Source organism: Xiphophorus couchianus, chromosome 14 (genome assembly GCF_001444195.1).
Source record: "Xiphophorus couchianus chromosome 14, X_couchianus-1.0, whole genome shotgun sequence".
In the NCBI taxonomy this organism is placed as follows: domain Eukaryota; kingdom Metazoa; phylum Chordata; class Actinopteri; order Cyprinodontiformes; family Poeciliidae; genus Xiphophorus; species Xiphophorus couchianus.
The window spans coordinates 12,296,822-12,311,738 of record NC_040241.1 but is presented as its reverse complement, the minus strand read 5'-3'; the positions used below and the strand labels follow the sequence as shown (position 1 = coordinate 12,311,738).

Genomic DNA, 14,917 nt, shown 5'->3' with positions numbered 1-14,917 from the left:
AACTGAGGCAACTTGTTGAAAATAAACAACACCAGGCGCAGTGAGAACGTTCAGATTTATTCTTCGATTTCAGACAAATCTGTGATGCTGTTGAACAAATATATATTTATGTAAAAATCCAGTTCTCTTGATATTGTCTTGATTTGTTTGTACTCTGACCACAGAGAATGTCTGTTGTTTTTTTTTTGTTTTTTTTTTTATAAAAGTGGCATCACATCTCTGACTACCAAAATTCAAAACAAGCTGCTAACTTTGTAAACACTAGAAGGGGGTTTTTGTGTTTGATGCTGTCTGGTTTTGGGTTTGCAGGACTTGTTTAGTTCCAGTTCTTGAAGAATTGCTTGAAGATGATGGTTTCCTTCCCCTGAGGCAGAATCTCCACCTGCAGGACGAAAAAGTTTTTGTTTTTATTTTTTACTTGCGCTGCTCTCTGATGTTCACGCTTTCCACCTCTTGTTTGTTTTTAAAAAAAAAAGAAAAGTTTTTAACCAACCTGTGTTTTCATTCTGGGGTATTTCATTTGTTCGATGAAGTTGTCCGCCATTTGCAGGGCAGCATTCTTCTCGTCTATGTTCGCTCCGTGACCTGTTGACATGGTAACAGAGGATTATCAGGGCTTGTAGAAATAAGGAAGACCATGGATGTTAGCTTTAGCAGTAGTGCCACTGTGTGTACTAAATGTATAATATGGCCTATAGGCGTAAATTCAAGCTGTGAGACTCTCTTCAGCCCACCGGCATCATCAATTAGCACGTCAGGCTCCACTCCACCGCCAGTGTCCGGGCCCGGAGGAAGACTACGCTGAGCTTCGCCCCGAGCCGATCATCCAAGCTCACGGCGTTTCTCAGCACGCATGTCTTCTGCCGGCGTCCGAGAGCCAAAGAACTTCGGGTCGATAAAACTTTCTAACTGCTGCTTTTTCTCTGTGCGAGTCTCTACAGATTGAATTAATATACATATATTTGTTGTTTAAAATAGGCAGTCATAAGCATTGTTACAGGGGCTCTCAAGAATAAATTTGAACTATTTCCAGGCAGCTGTGACCCCTGACCCTCGCAAATACAGGAGCCCCATTGTAAAAATGGAATTTCTCACCAAGTTTAATAAAATGTAATTTTTTTTTAGATACCAAGTGTCGCTTTTTACTGCATTATTTCAGCAGAAACATGTTTCCCGTTTCAAGTTCTGGAAGTTTTTTCTTCACCTTTCCAGACGAAGATTTTTCCATTTGCTCCGTTGTCCAGGATGAAGCAGTCGTCCCTGACCAGCAGCTCCTTGGCAAACGGGCTCTTCTCCGACACCTTGGTCATCGTCATGGCGCCGGTGGCATCAGATACCTGCAAAGGGGTTCAAGACCGGGTCAGCTCCACATCTCCAGTTAGGTAACACACTGGTTTGGTGAGGAGGGCTGGAGATAAAATAACCTTGTAGAGGGAAGCAGAGTTGGAGGCATCGGCTTTGCTGTCCTCCTCCGACGTGCTTTCTGCCAGAGCCGGCATCGGGCCGAGAACCTGGTAGAGAACACCGAGATACCAAACAGTTTACGGGTTTAGAATCAAAGCTTTGTTGACCTGGAGGTCACAGAAATATACAAAGGCGTATCAGAGCCATTGTAAATAGAAAAAGGGAGTAAATTTCCACAAAATATTTTTCATTAATCTCAGAATTTTCATAGAAGAAACTTGGAAAATTCTCAGCTCCAAAAGTTGAAAATTTGTGAGAATTTTTTTTTTTAATTTCTGATGGATCTCAGAAATTTTCTTGGGAAAAAAAAACAGAGAAATTTTTGATTTTTGAAAGTCAAAAATATGCAAAAAAACAAAAAAAAATATTTTTTTTTTCCCAGAAACTTTCTGAGGTTAATCTCAAGAGTTTTTTTCTCACAAAGTTTCAACTTTCGACAACTCAGAACTGCTCTTGTTTTTTCTTGCAAATTTCCAAATTCTGGAGCTCTAACATTTTTATGCTTTTTCCTAGAAAATTTTAGCTCAATCTCCAAATTTCTGTTTTCGTTTCTCACAAATTTTAAACTTTCTCGAACTCAGAATATCCCACGTTTTTTTCTAGAAAATTTCTTAGATTAATCTCAAAATTTTAGAGTTCTTTGGTGGAAATATACTCATTCCCCCCCCCTATCTACAACAACTAACATGCTGTCGTAGAAACCCCGTGAGCTCAAATGATCATCATCTTCTTTGCACCTTCAGCATCTCCTCGGGCTCCTCCCCCTCGCTGGTGTCCACGACGCGGGCCTTTCCGTGTCGGTCCGTGTCTCGGATCAGCGAAGCGATCTCGCGCACCTTCTGCTTCTCGAAGATGTTGGCCTGCGATCCGGTCCACGACAGGATTGTCTGCAAGAGCCGCCATCAGAGATTGCAGAAGCTTTATGCAGAAGCCTCATGTGTTCATGCAATTTTAGGTTTGCATTTTCATTTGAACCTCCAAGCTCCATCAGGGTTCAAACAGGAAATTTACACTTCTGCTGCAGGCCTCCTGTGCATGTTTCACATTCAGTTGGATTATCTCACCTCTCCGAGGTCAAGGATGAAGCAGTCGCCCTTGTTGAAGCTGCTCCAGGACAGCTCCACCTCCTTGGCACGGATGTTGCGTTTCCCTTTGATCTGGTACAGCCTCTGCACCGTCCCGCTGTCCTGCGACTGCCTGAAGCCAGACTCCACGCCTCCCTCCTGCAAAAACAAAAAAAAACGCGATCCCTTCACAGCAAAGCTTTGTGTTTTTAATGTTTGACTCATTATGGTTTAAGTAATGCAAACTGGTGGGAATGAAAGATTATGTAAAAGTCCATATTTGTCTATCAAGCCTGACCTAAAGAATCATAAAAAAAAATTGTCTGAAATTGTCCTTATCTCAGTTGAATCGAACCATAAAAAGATAAAAAAGTAAACTTTGCGACCAATTCGGACCGACTTTACGGAGGTTTATAATCACTAGGAAGCCCAAGAGGAAAAAAGTCAGAATCCTAGTAGAACAGTTGCAAGAAATTCTCAGGTTAGGTGAGAATATTTCATTTCATTTCCTGCATGAATTTCCACAGATGTGGCTCACCTTGTAGCTGACCCCTCTGGGGAAGAGCTCCATGAACTCTGGGCTCTCGAAGCCCTGGACCTGCCTGTGCTGGACGGGGTCGCCGCCCAGGAAGTTGTCCAGCTGGGTGGCCAGCATGGCGCAGGCCACCTGCTCGTCCCGGGAGGACTTTTCTCCTGAAGGCAGGCGAGAAAACAGAACGCCGTTTCTCTCTAATTCACATTTAAACAATATCTAAAACGTGATCAGGCCTGTTACTGCTTGAGGATATTCTCAGTACGGTCCATCTTTACCCGTAATTAAATATGAAATGCATACTTTCAGAATGACAGAACATTCTGACTTGTCCACATGTTTATTTAAACTGGCAATGTTTAATCTCAGCTGCCTCCATATCTGCATATCTCCACATCTTTACATTTGCATTTGACCTCTTAACTGGAGAAGAAACTTAAGCAGTTAAAGGCATCAACGACGAGTTTGCGATAAGGTTTCAAGTTTCCTTATAGTTCTGAATTTTATCTCTAGAAGTGAAACAGCAAAACATAAAATAAATCAACAAATAAATCTAACACTGAAAACAAATTAAACAAATTTTAGTTTCTTAGAGCGGAAAAGAATCTAAAGCATCAGCAGTACCGCAATTTGACTTTTCATTTTGTTTTTTACTTTGTTCAGATGGTCTAGAAGAAGATCTTAATATACTCGTTGTGTTTTAAAGTTATGCAAAATGGGAAAAACAAGAGAACATGTCAGCCAAGTGAATCGCAATTGTGCTCTTCAAAATGTAAAATACGGTTCCTTCCTTTAATTTGCCATATCTACAGTCTGAGTCATAATTGCAAAAGTAAAATCGTTACAAACAATGATGAGGCCGGAAAAAAATTCTACAAATTTGAATTTCAGCAAATAATTTCGGGCTCATTTAGTCTGCATAGAAGAGTAAAAGGATGCTGCTGTTGTCACCGAATGACTGGAGAAACTTTTTCTGACCCGCCATTACAAATGCAAACGGGTGAAGTAAGGCGGCTCGGAAAAACAGGTTACGACGTGTTAACAACGGATAAACAGTTTTAACTGCTGAAAACAGTGACGGAGGACACAGTGCAGAAACCAAAGTCGGTCCTGGAGGGCCGGCATCCTGCATGTTTTAGTTCTCTCCCCGGTTTAACGCACCTGGATCAAATGATGGCTCGTTAGGAGGCCTAAGAAGAACATTTTCATGCTGAAAAGGTTGTTGGTACTACCAGGGAGAGAACTAAAACGTGCAGGATGCCGGCCCTCGAGGACTGACTTTGGGCACTGCTCAAATTGATATAGGAATAACAGAGAGTTGGCCATTCTAAGGTAAAAACAACAAACAGCTTCCAGTCCAGGGGGAGCACGGCTGACTGTGCGGGCAGGCAATGCCCCCCAATGCCCGCCCATGCCGCCGGGCCTGTCCGTCGTGTAAATGCGCTTAATGGAGTCGATAAAACTGCATTTTCTTCTCTGATGTTGCATTTTTGAATTAATTTTCTTGGTTAAATATGCTTATTATTGTCTTTTTAGTTTAAAATAAATCAAAGCTGTAGATTTGCTACGGTTCAATCAGATTTTCTATTAAAATACCAGTAGCTAACTCTGGCTTAAATCCCCGAAGTAAAGCAGAACAAAGTTGTGTTAACTGTGTCAGTGCAAGTAGACTCTGACCTCAGTTTGAAGATCATCATACTTGTTTATGCTGCCTTGTTTTATGGGGATAATACTCTCTTTATCTCTGTGAACTGAATAAGCTCCAGCGTTAGAAGACGTTTATTTAGACAGAGTAAGTAAAGTGGCAGCTGGAAGTTGCACCAGATCTGAACTTCAGCGTTTATCTGTAAACAAGTTGGGGAGGGATGTGGGGGGGGGGGCAGTTCAAACAGAAACACATGCTTGAGCAAACAGAGCGCTCTCCGAGCCGTGACAGGCAGCTTAGTGTTACCTAAGCACCGGATACATGCTGGAAACAACGGCCACATTTGAGTACTGTAACGTTCCTCCTGCATTTTTCATGAGAGCCGCTCAAAACCCTTCCCTGGTCCTTCTCCCCCCGTCGTCTCCCCACCAGGCCCTCTGGACTGGTTTCCCATCATCGTTCTCTCCCTCCAGTTGTCCCTGTCCATGAAGGCCGAACGCTGCGGCGAAGGGTCAGCGCGGTGGCTCATGTGTCATCACTGGAGCCATGCCAGGGGTCATCGGTTATTCAGCCGCAGCACTTGGACCGGGCTGAGGTGTGCAGTAAGCACCGCACAATGGTTAGCTCTTTTGTAGAATGGAGTGAAACAGAAACTGGAGAAGGAACCGCAACCAGGTGCAAATGTTGTGGCTCTCATGCAGCTCCTGCAGATCAGGTGAAAATCATTCAGACTGACGAAGAATGAGAACTGGAAGGACATTTACATGTGGTGCATGGGTACATGTTGACGAAAGCGGTTTTGGTCGTGATATTTGATTGTGTGTCCTTGTTAATAGATTGGCATAGGATCCTGCTTCCTTTCAAACAAACAAAACACATTTAAAAATACAGTTAGAGCCAAACTTTTTCATATCCCTGGCAGATTTAAACTCATAAAGTTAAGGAAGTTACGACTGACGTCGGAAAATCATTCAGTGAGGAGAACGTTTGTCTTTGACTGGTAATGGAAACCTAACAAACTGGCACCTTCCAAGGATTTAAAAACGCTGACTGTGCCCAGTTTGCCTGTAATTCACCAGAGCGATTCCTGCTTGGGACGAAAACTGCAAATCAAAACACAGGCAGCATAAAGAGTAGATATGTCGACTACTGCTGTGGTTCTGACTGGATCCAGTTACTCTGATGGATCCGGGTGTCGGCCCATTCTTTTCTCTAAACCAGGGGTCTCAAACTCCAGTCCTCGAGGGCCGCAGTCCTGCAGTTTTTAGATGTGCCAAAGGTACAAAACACTGGAATGAAATGACTTAATGGCCTCCTCCTTGTGTAGATCAGTTCTCCAGAGCCTGGCTAATGACCTAATTATTCTGTTCAGGTGTGGTGCAGCAGAGGCACATCTAAAAGTTGCAGGACTGCGGCCCTCGAGAACTGGAGTTTGAGACCCCTGCTCTAAACAACTGTTCCACCAATAAACACGCATCCATTATTATTCAACATAAAAAAAGAAACATTCCTCCATAGACATCCATATGTGGTAATTATTTCCTGTTTCTAAACTTTTTATGCTTCAGAAAAGTTTTGAAAAGGCGAAGTGTAATTTATGTTTCACACTGTGAAGGTTTCGAGTCTAAAATGCGATAATAAATGCCCGTTTTTATCTGCTGTTATGACTTTTTCTTCATGGGTGTTACTATTTTAAGTTTTACTTTGGTAAAATTGCTTGAGAAAAACAAGGTTTGTATGAGTCTGATGCTAGCCTTCTAACCCTCTGAAGGTTTCTTAGCTTTTCCTCAAACGTGACAATGTGAAACTATCACTTTAATACATACTGTCATTCAGACTGCTGTTAGTAAAATAGATAACACCTTTGTCAGGTCAAGCGAGTGCAAAAATCAAAGTCCAAAAATACTAATAATTTATATGAAAATGCCTGGAAACAAACTGGTCACCCCTTTAAGAGATTCCTGAAATACCTGGACCTGGTTTAAAACTTTTGCACAATGCTGCATCCCTGTATTGGCTTTGACTGATTGACGTAATAAAAAGCGAGACGAGCTCCCGACCCGCGTCTCACCGATCCACATGTGGAGGTCGGCTCCCTGCTCGCCCCGGTTCTGCAGCACCAGGTAGGAGTCTCCGTTATAGAAGGCGCCGACCTCGGAGGCATCCAGCGGCACCGCCTTCATCTTCTCCACCCTCCACACCCTGAGCCCGGGGTTCAGGACCTCTGGGCCGAACTGACCCGGCGCCGGCTGGAAGGAGAGCATTCTGCTCGGAGAGAAGAGACCAGAACGATGAGAGGAAAACAGTTTTTAAGCGAAGCGTCGTGTGATGCTCGTCTGATGAGTGATTGGTCACCTGAGGAGGAAGTTTTAAATACGCAGTTTGAGTCACTGTTGCTGTTAGGAAAAGTGTAGCAGCAGATAGAAAAAGGAGGAAGTGAAAGAAGCAGCAAAACTTTGACTTCCTAAACAGAGGGAAAAAATTAAATAATATAGCTCCACAGTGATCCAGAACCAGAATTATTTTATCTTCTACATGCAATTCTGTTGCAACGAAACCGAGAAGGCAGGATATAAACGAAAGATCCACTTGCAGCAGGAACCACAGCTTCACTTTCTCAGGTGTGGCTCCAGGTTACAGACAGATGTGCCACTCACACTCCTTTTACGGCTGTTCAAAGTAAAAAAACAAACAAAAAAAAACAGTGATGCTTTGAGATGCTGAAAACTAAAACTGGGTCAACTAACCACAAGCCTCCCCTCTTCCTGTCTGCATTATTTGTATAACTGAATCAGTTTTACCTTTAACATTTCGCCTCTCCCCCCAAAAATGCCATGCTGAACTGATGCAACTTTCGTAAGAACAAAGTCAGGGTGAAAACTTGTTTTATTAAATAAGACAAACAGTGGTACAAGTGCAGACAGTAAAAAAAGGTTCTGCTTCTCTAACCCGGTTTCAACACAGACTCGACATTCAGCAATGCCACAGACTGACTGCAGAAACCTGCGGTGAAGAAACAGGCGCCAGCGAGAAGGCAGTCAAAAGTAGGAGCTGCAAACTGCCTGAAACATGCAGCCTTTCATACGGATTCAAATGAGCTCGTTCACAGTCAGCAATCACATCTTCTGAAAACTTTGCAGCCTCATTTTGAAAACAGTCATCAAGATTCCTAATGTCTCCTTAGATAATGCTGCTCAGTCAGGCTGTTAACAGCAACGTCACCAAAAACTTGTCTGCCTTTACACACACACACACACACACACACACACACACACGCACACACACACACATCCACACCAACTTGTCAATCCACAAGGTCCACAACATTTACAGCTTCAGCACTCCTGGGAAGCCTTTGCACAAGGTTTAGGAGTGGGATTATGAAACCATTCTTTCATAAACCCATTTATGAGGTCAGACACTGATGTTGGACATGAAGCCCTGACTTGTAATCTCCATGCTAATTCATCCTAAAGGTCTTCTACCAGGCTCAATTCAACGACTTGGATCTATGAGTGAATGTGTTTGACAATAGAGTGTGTAAGCAAATGTTATAAATATAAACTGCCATTTTGAACTTAACCATAAAAACAAAATGTCATGGTTTTGCCATTAAAAAAAAAGTTTTTTGTTGTGTTATTCCTCCACGGACTCCCCATGTCCATGACAGCGAGAAGTAAAATGAAAAGGTCGAGGAAATACTCTGACACATTCTAACATGTTAGCGTAATCTAAATCTCAGCACAGACAGTAAAGGTTTGTCCAAATTATGTGTTTAAATAAGATTTAATTAGAACATATAAGCTTGTGCTTTCAACGTAACTGTGGTTTAGAAAAAAATAGTGAAAAGAGTTCAAGGATTCAACTATTGACAGTGATTTAGGTTAAGAAAACATATTTTTAGCACAATTGTTCATCAAAAGGACGGATTTCGACTCTGTTGATTTTGTGACTCAACACAGAACGCTGTTTTTAGTTTTCTGCCAGAATCCACTTGATTTTCAAGTAAAATCTTTGTATTTTACAATGCCATTCACTGTCGCAATTTTTCAAGGGAATATTCGGAATAGGACGAGAAACAGACCCACAGCATCACAGATCCTCTACCTTGCAAAACAACGGTCATGAGGTATCTGGCTTAACAAAGGCTTCTCACCTGACATGTTTGTTGCTGAAAAATAAAGCCAAACCAGAGAGTTCCAGTTAAAGTCTCAGCAGCATTTCCCAAATCTGCATTTATGTTGGTACGGCAGAAAAACCTTGTGGAGACCTGGTGACCCCAACATGCTGCTCTTTGAGTACAAATACACCCGAAAGTGACAAACTAATAAATATATAAATATAAGTAGATATTAAAATGATTTGTGCAGTAATTATGTAGCCTATAGCGAGAGGTCATGGCTGGATTTTGATCTTTTTTGTCTACCGTCATCCTGTGATACCAAGATAAACTTTGCTCTTGTACGTCACAGTTCCAGTTCATCGTAACTTTTTAATCATTGCTCTGACTGTAGATGTGGGCAAGTTTAGCTCTGCCGTTTTTCCCCCTGCTTTACCTGAACTTCATTTTGTCACGTTTTAACATTTTGAAGATTAATTAAAAGAAACAATCCTCAGTATCACTTCATATTTTTACCCCACTGAAGACAGAGGGTTGTGAATTTGTAATTAAAGCCTCAGAAGGTGAAGCACGCATTAAAAAAAGGTTTCATTAACATTTATTTCCCAAGAGTTTTTGAGGTGCTAATGAATGATTTTGTCAAAAATAATCTTAATGCTGATATTTATTTATTTTTTGTCATGCTCAAGGTAAAGTTTGGATTTTTCTCAACTTTATTCTATGTACATTTTGTTTGCTAGCATTTCTGTCAGGGGTTTCAATATATGCGTGGTGCCGTTGTATGTTTTCAAACCCTCGTGAACGCGCAAGCTGCAAACGCGGGTGAAGTCGGAGCTCCTCTGTAGATTCATCGATATGTTCAGACAGTTTTGCACAGCTGGGTTAAAAATAAACACGCAGTCGCAACAATATCCATCAGTAATAAACGTCAGAACTTTTACGGTTCATTTCTGACACCAAAAAGGCGCCGAGCGTCCCCCACAAAAAGGATAACGCACAGAAAACAAATATTTAATTGGATATTGATGTTCAGAGTCGTGCTAAAGCAACAATCTCCTGAAATATTTTAAGACATCTCGTTAGATGGAAACCGAAATTACTGAGAACTGGTTATCAGCTTTGTGGTCTGACAAACAGGATGCCACTGCAGCTCCTCCCTCCTCCCCACTGACCAAAACAGCCAAACAGGAGAGGAAGACAGAGCAGTGAAGTGAATATATGACGGCTTAAAGTAAAGGGAGCATGGAAACAGAGAGGAGCCACAGCAGCAGCACATACAAAGGCCCCAGGGTTAAGGTTACAGCGCTGGAAGAGCTGCTCTGAGTAAAGAAAGAAGGCCCCACTCCACTTAACTGTATGATCTCCTCCGGTGCCTCCGGCATGCTGTCTGCCTCCGGCTCCATTCTGCGTGCCCACTGGACTGTGTGTTTGTTGTGTGTGCGAAGCTGTGAGGTATCGAGCGGCCTGCCCAGGAGGAGTGTTTGAGCTCACCTGGCCAGGTTAGCTTATATGTGGCAGGAAACTGGAGCCTCCGTGATGAAAGCCTACCTGCGGCCTGTGGATAGGGCGGCGAGCACGCCCAGAGAGAGAAAGGGGGGGACCAGCATCGGATTCCTGGATCCTGGCTGAAGCTAAGCGCCAAGGCTGATAATAATTACTGAAAGAGCAAGCTCATCTGTCTTTATTGTTCATCCTTTTCCTTCACCACCCCTCAAGGAATAACCTAGATCTGGTTCCCATGCTGGTAGAACAAGAGTCACTGGAACAACCAACAAAATCTCAACGCTGTAGAGCTGGACTCTGAAGGAATCTGCTGCTTTTAAGTAAATGTAAGCACATGATTCTCAATGAGGGCAGAAAGCTCAATTTATCTGCTGTTCACAGAGAAACCCTGCTTCAATTCTGGAGCACCTATAAGCTATGAGGGTTAAGCTTTAGAGTACAAACCACAGTAACACGTCCTGGATGACACCAGGATACAATCCCTGCCTGCTATGATGGATGGAAGAGATCGTTTGAACTTCCTCCTTCCCTCTCTGCTCTGCAACCATGAAGTTCGGAGCTGTAGTTCAGGTACTACTTCAGCTTTTGAGATGTTAATCGGCTGCTCCCAGTTGTAAAAACAAAATCTTGTCGGCACACAAGGACTCTTTGCCTGGTTTCATCTTGGTTTTCCAAGACGGATCGTAACTGTAACTGGATAACCTGGATTTGGCTAAAGTTTTTCATGCTGCTTAAATCTTTTCAACTTGCGTCACGTCACAACCACAAACATCAACGTGTTTTATTGTTGTTTTATGTGTGATCAGCACAAAGAAGTGGATAATTATGACGTGATGAAGATTGATATAGCAGTAAAATCCAGTGTGACTAATTGACTCCCAGAGTCCCGGATAGACTCCCAATGTGTATAATTTCTTTTTGGTATAACCCGGCTGCTGTGTGAAGGCCTCAGAGGTTTTTTGGAGAACATCAGTGATCAAACATCATCAGGAAGACGGAGGAACACGGCAGACAGATGAGATTTAAAGGAAGGTTCGATCATCACAAGCTTTAAGCTTCTCATCTATCGTCTAAATGTGGAAAGATTATTCCACAACAGCTTACCTACTCAGACATGGCAGCCCACATAAACTGACTGCTCCCCCTTGGAGGCCATATATTACACTAAAAAAAGAAAATGCATCTCCAGTTTTTAAATAAGAGTTCAAATGAAGTTTATTGAACTTACTCTATTTATGTTTGCTTACATTGACTACTCAATAAACTTAATAAAGTAACTTGGATGAACTTAATTTGATTAGCTGGCCCCAAATAAAGCAATTACGTTGGAGCTGCATTCTCTGTTTTTTAGTGAAGAGAAGAAGACAATATAGGGAGGATGATTTGTTAGTAGGACGGTTCTTATTCCTGTTCTCCATAAATCTAACATTAAGAGAAAAGTTAAGGCTGAAAGAAAGACATTAGATGTCCTGGTTTGACATTTACGCCAAGCAGGTGAAGAAGATCAGTTCAGTTGAGAGCAGATCTGATATTTCTTTGTGTTTCCTACATATGAGACACAATGTTTGATGAAAAACTCAGCCTGTCCCACCCTGGTGGGGCAGCATCGATGTTTTGGGATGGTTTTCTTCTGTAGGGACAAGGAAGTTGATAGACGTAGGACGAAGACGAGACAATCCTGGAGGAAAACCTGTTAGAGGCTGATAAAGTGTCGGGATCTGAGACGGAGGTCGACCAGCAGGATAACAACTCTAAGCATAGAGTCAGAACTACAAGAAAACATAAGTGGCGTAGATCAAAACATACCCATGTGCTAGAATGGCCTAAATCCTATCAAGAATTTGTGGCAACAATTCAAAATTGACATTCTGATACTTTTAATCAAATCTGACTGTGTTTAAAACTCGTTTTGCAGAAAATGAGTGACAATTTAAGATGGCAGAGACGTATCCGAAAAGATATGCAGGTGTGACTACAGTCGGCTCCACAAAATGTTGACTCAGGCGGATACAAGCCACACTATTTACCAAAGGCATTTGGATTTATTTTAGGAGCTCAGATTTCAATTTGAACTGCTTTGTGTTGGTTTATAACCTAAAGCACTAATAAAACAACCTGACGCTTCAGGTTGTAACAGGCCTAAATGTTGAAAAGCTAAGCAATGGCGACACATTTGCAATGCACTGAAAGTAAATTTAGGCAAACATCCTCCACTTGACATCCTTTTCACTCCATTGTGATCTGAAGGTAATTTAATCCTTAATCCAATTTATGCCTGCAACGTAATCGGCTTACACGGCGGGGAGCAATGGTGTGAGTTTTGACAACGGCGAACAAGACAAACAAAAAGTTCAGGGAATGAAAAAATAAAACCAAACAGACGTGGCCTCTTGAACTTGTCTGATGGAGCGCTAAGTGGTGTCTGGTTAGACGAAGGACGGAGAAACCGTTCAGGTGAAGACCCGAGGGAGCAGGTAGGCTGCTGGGGTCAGCGACCCAATCAGTCATTCATGCCCTGCTGAGCAAGCAGCAATATGAGAGCAGCAAGCGAGGAAGAGACCTCAGAGGGAGAACTGAGATGAAAAACATGCCTGGTTTGATTAAGACTTAAACCTACAACACAGATGTATAAGTTTGGTGAAATTTGAATCTTGTTAAAAACCACAAATGTATAAGTGGTAACAAAACTTCCTGCTGCAGCCTGATTGAATATGTTCGCTAGCTTTAAGGAAGTTGTAAAACGGTTTCTCATTTGATGACACCCGGGAAAAGTTGGCACATAAACCAGGGTTTTCCCCAGCTGATAACAAAAGCTTAGCAGGAAGCAGGAGCAGATCCAGGCTGAGGAGAAACTGAAGCTTCATTGTCCTGCTCTGAGATTCTTTAGCTGCTTTTTGGGAGGAATGTGATGAGCGAACAGAGAAGAAAAAGGGGGCAAGAGCTAGGAAATGTGAGAAAAGAGAACAAAAGGAAAAGAATAAAAATCTGCCAGACTTACCTTGGAGAGGATTGGTGGGGCTGGGACCAAACACGACAGAGCAGAGAGCAGGGAGGAAATGCAACAATGCAAGGAGAAACACGTCCTTAAACACACAAACTCTGTAACACACACACACACACATTCACCAAATATTTCCTGACTCAGTCTGTCGTGGTCTAAAGCCCGGCCCTCTGAGGCAACCCGAACCTGCAAGAAACAGCTGAAACCTGATTGAATCAGAGCCTACACTGAGAGAAGTACTCGCATGCAAATTAAACGCTCGTTTGTTTCAGAACAATCACCACCCGGTGAAACCAAAAGAACAAGAAGTTGCAACAATGTTCGAGTTTTACGTGCTTTTGTGGTGCATTTCTTGAAAGAAAACTTGAAGAATCTGCATTTTTCCTTCTTGCACTAGAAAGTTACACATGAAATTGTGTGATTCGGTGTCTCTGCTGTTTCCCCATAGAAACAAGTCCAAACAAATATTAGTCATGCATCGCATCACCCAGGCCTCGACACATACTGAGGACACACCCAACACTGCAGCCTGCAGAGATTCATCCAGGGTTTTACAACATTCCCTGCACAGCTTCACCTGTGAGCTCACACGTAAAGCTGTGATTCAGCCTTTTCCACTGGGAAAAACAATCATTTCAAATTCAGCTTCCTCAACTCCAAAGAAACAAGGTCTTTGTCTCTGAGTGCATCAGCAAACTATAATCTTTCTTTCGATGTCTCTTTCGGAGTAATGGCTCCTTCTTCTCTGAGTGGCCTGTCAGTCGCCTACTCTTTGATACATTAAACTCCACTGCATGTAAACTTTAGAAATTAAAGAAAGTAACTAAAAATTCTCAAAATCTCTCATTATTCTGCAAATATAAATTATATTGTAGAAAAAAGTTAAAGCTTAGACTGATTTAATGTGAGAGGGTGAGAAAAAGTCTGTTGTGTTTTTACGCATTTTATTTAAATGTCTGGTGTCAACCGTTTGTATCTTTAACCCTGCTTCTCTACTGGTGAGGTCCGTTGGAGCAGCTCCACCCTTCATGATCCCTTTCTAACAACCGTGAAGCTTTCGGCGAGAAGTCAGTGTGTGGAAGGGTGCAGCCTTCGCAGTTAAGCTGCTGGGAATCACACTTCCTTAAAGTCAGCCTGAGAGAGTCCCTAGGGTTATACTTTAACTGGTTACAGGAAAAATAAACTTGTGTTTATGTAACAGATGGGACCTGGACTTTACTAGGTTTTCAAACAAATCTAACCTCAAATGTACTACTAACACTTCATAAAATAATGCTAAGTAAGTAAACATTCTTCTGTGCAACGTTGGTATGCAGGTTTGTGCTTCTGCACTCATAAGATCCACAGCATTTCACTCAGGCTCAGCTCTGGACTTTAACTGGGCAACATTTTGAATCTTTTCTTTGCCATTTGTTGCTGAGTTTGGGATCATTGTTCTGTTGATGAACAATGATGCCACTTTGGACAGACAAATGACACTCCATACTTTGGCCTACAAAAGGAGTTTATGGTGAACTCAATGAGCGCAAAGCGATGCAAAAACAAGTCCAAGTCATCGTCTCTCTAACAGTTAGTAGGAGGTCTACGT

The 14,917-nt window shown here is 42.3% G+C and overlaps 1 protein-coding gene across 1 annotated transcript; it reads right to left on the bottom strand.

The window, feature by feature from the left end:
- Positions 1-37: 37 nt before the first annotated feature.
- capgb (capping protein (actin filament), gelsolin-like b) lies at positions 38-13,449 on the bottom strand. Its single transcript, XM_028039087.1, has 9 exons — positions 13,327-13,449; positions 6,777-6,970; positions 3,067-3,221; positions 2,529-2,687; positions 2,202-2,351; positions 1,425-1,511; positions 1,205-1,337; positions 494-585; positions 38-382 (listed from the first exon to the last, which is right to left on the bottom strand). Exons 2-9 carry the CDS (start codon positions 6,967-6,969, stop codon positions 317-319), a joined length of 1,035 nt encoding a protein of 344 aa, XP_027894888.1. The 5' UTR covers position 6,970; positions 13,327-13,449; the 3' UTR covers positions 38-316.
- Between the last annotated feature and the right edge of the window lie 1,468 nt (positions 13,450-14,917).

Bases quoted from the DNA above. Each gene is read 5' to 3' on its own strand.
- capgb (XM_028039087.1), bottom strand. From the start codon at position 6,969: ATGCTCTCCTTCCAGCCGGCGCCGGGTCAGTTCGGCCCAGAGGTCCTG. The intron at 2,352-2,528 runs GTGAGATAATCC...CGGCTCTTGCAG, and splicing joins TCATCCTTGACCTCGGAGAG to ACAATCCTGTCGTGGACCGG. The intron at 1,512-2,201 runs GTGCAAAGAAGA...GTTCTCTACCAG, and splicing joins AGCCCGAGGAGATGCTGAAG to GTTCTCGGCCCGATGCCGGC.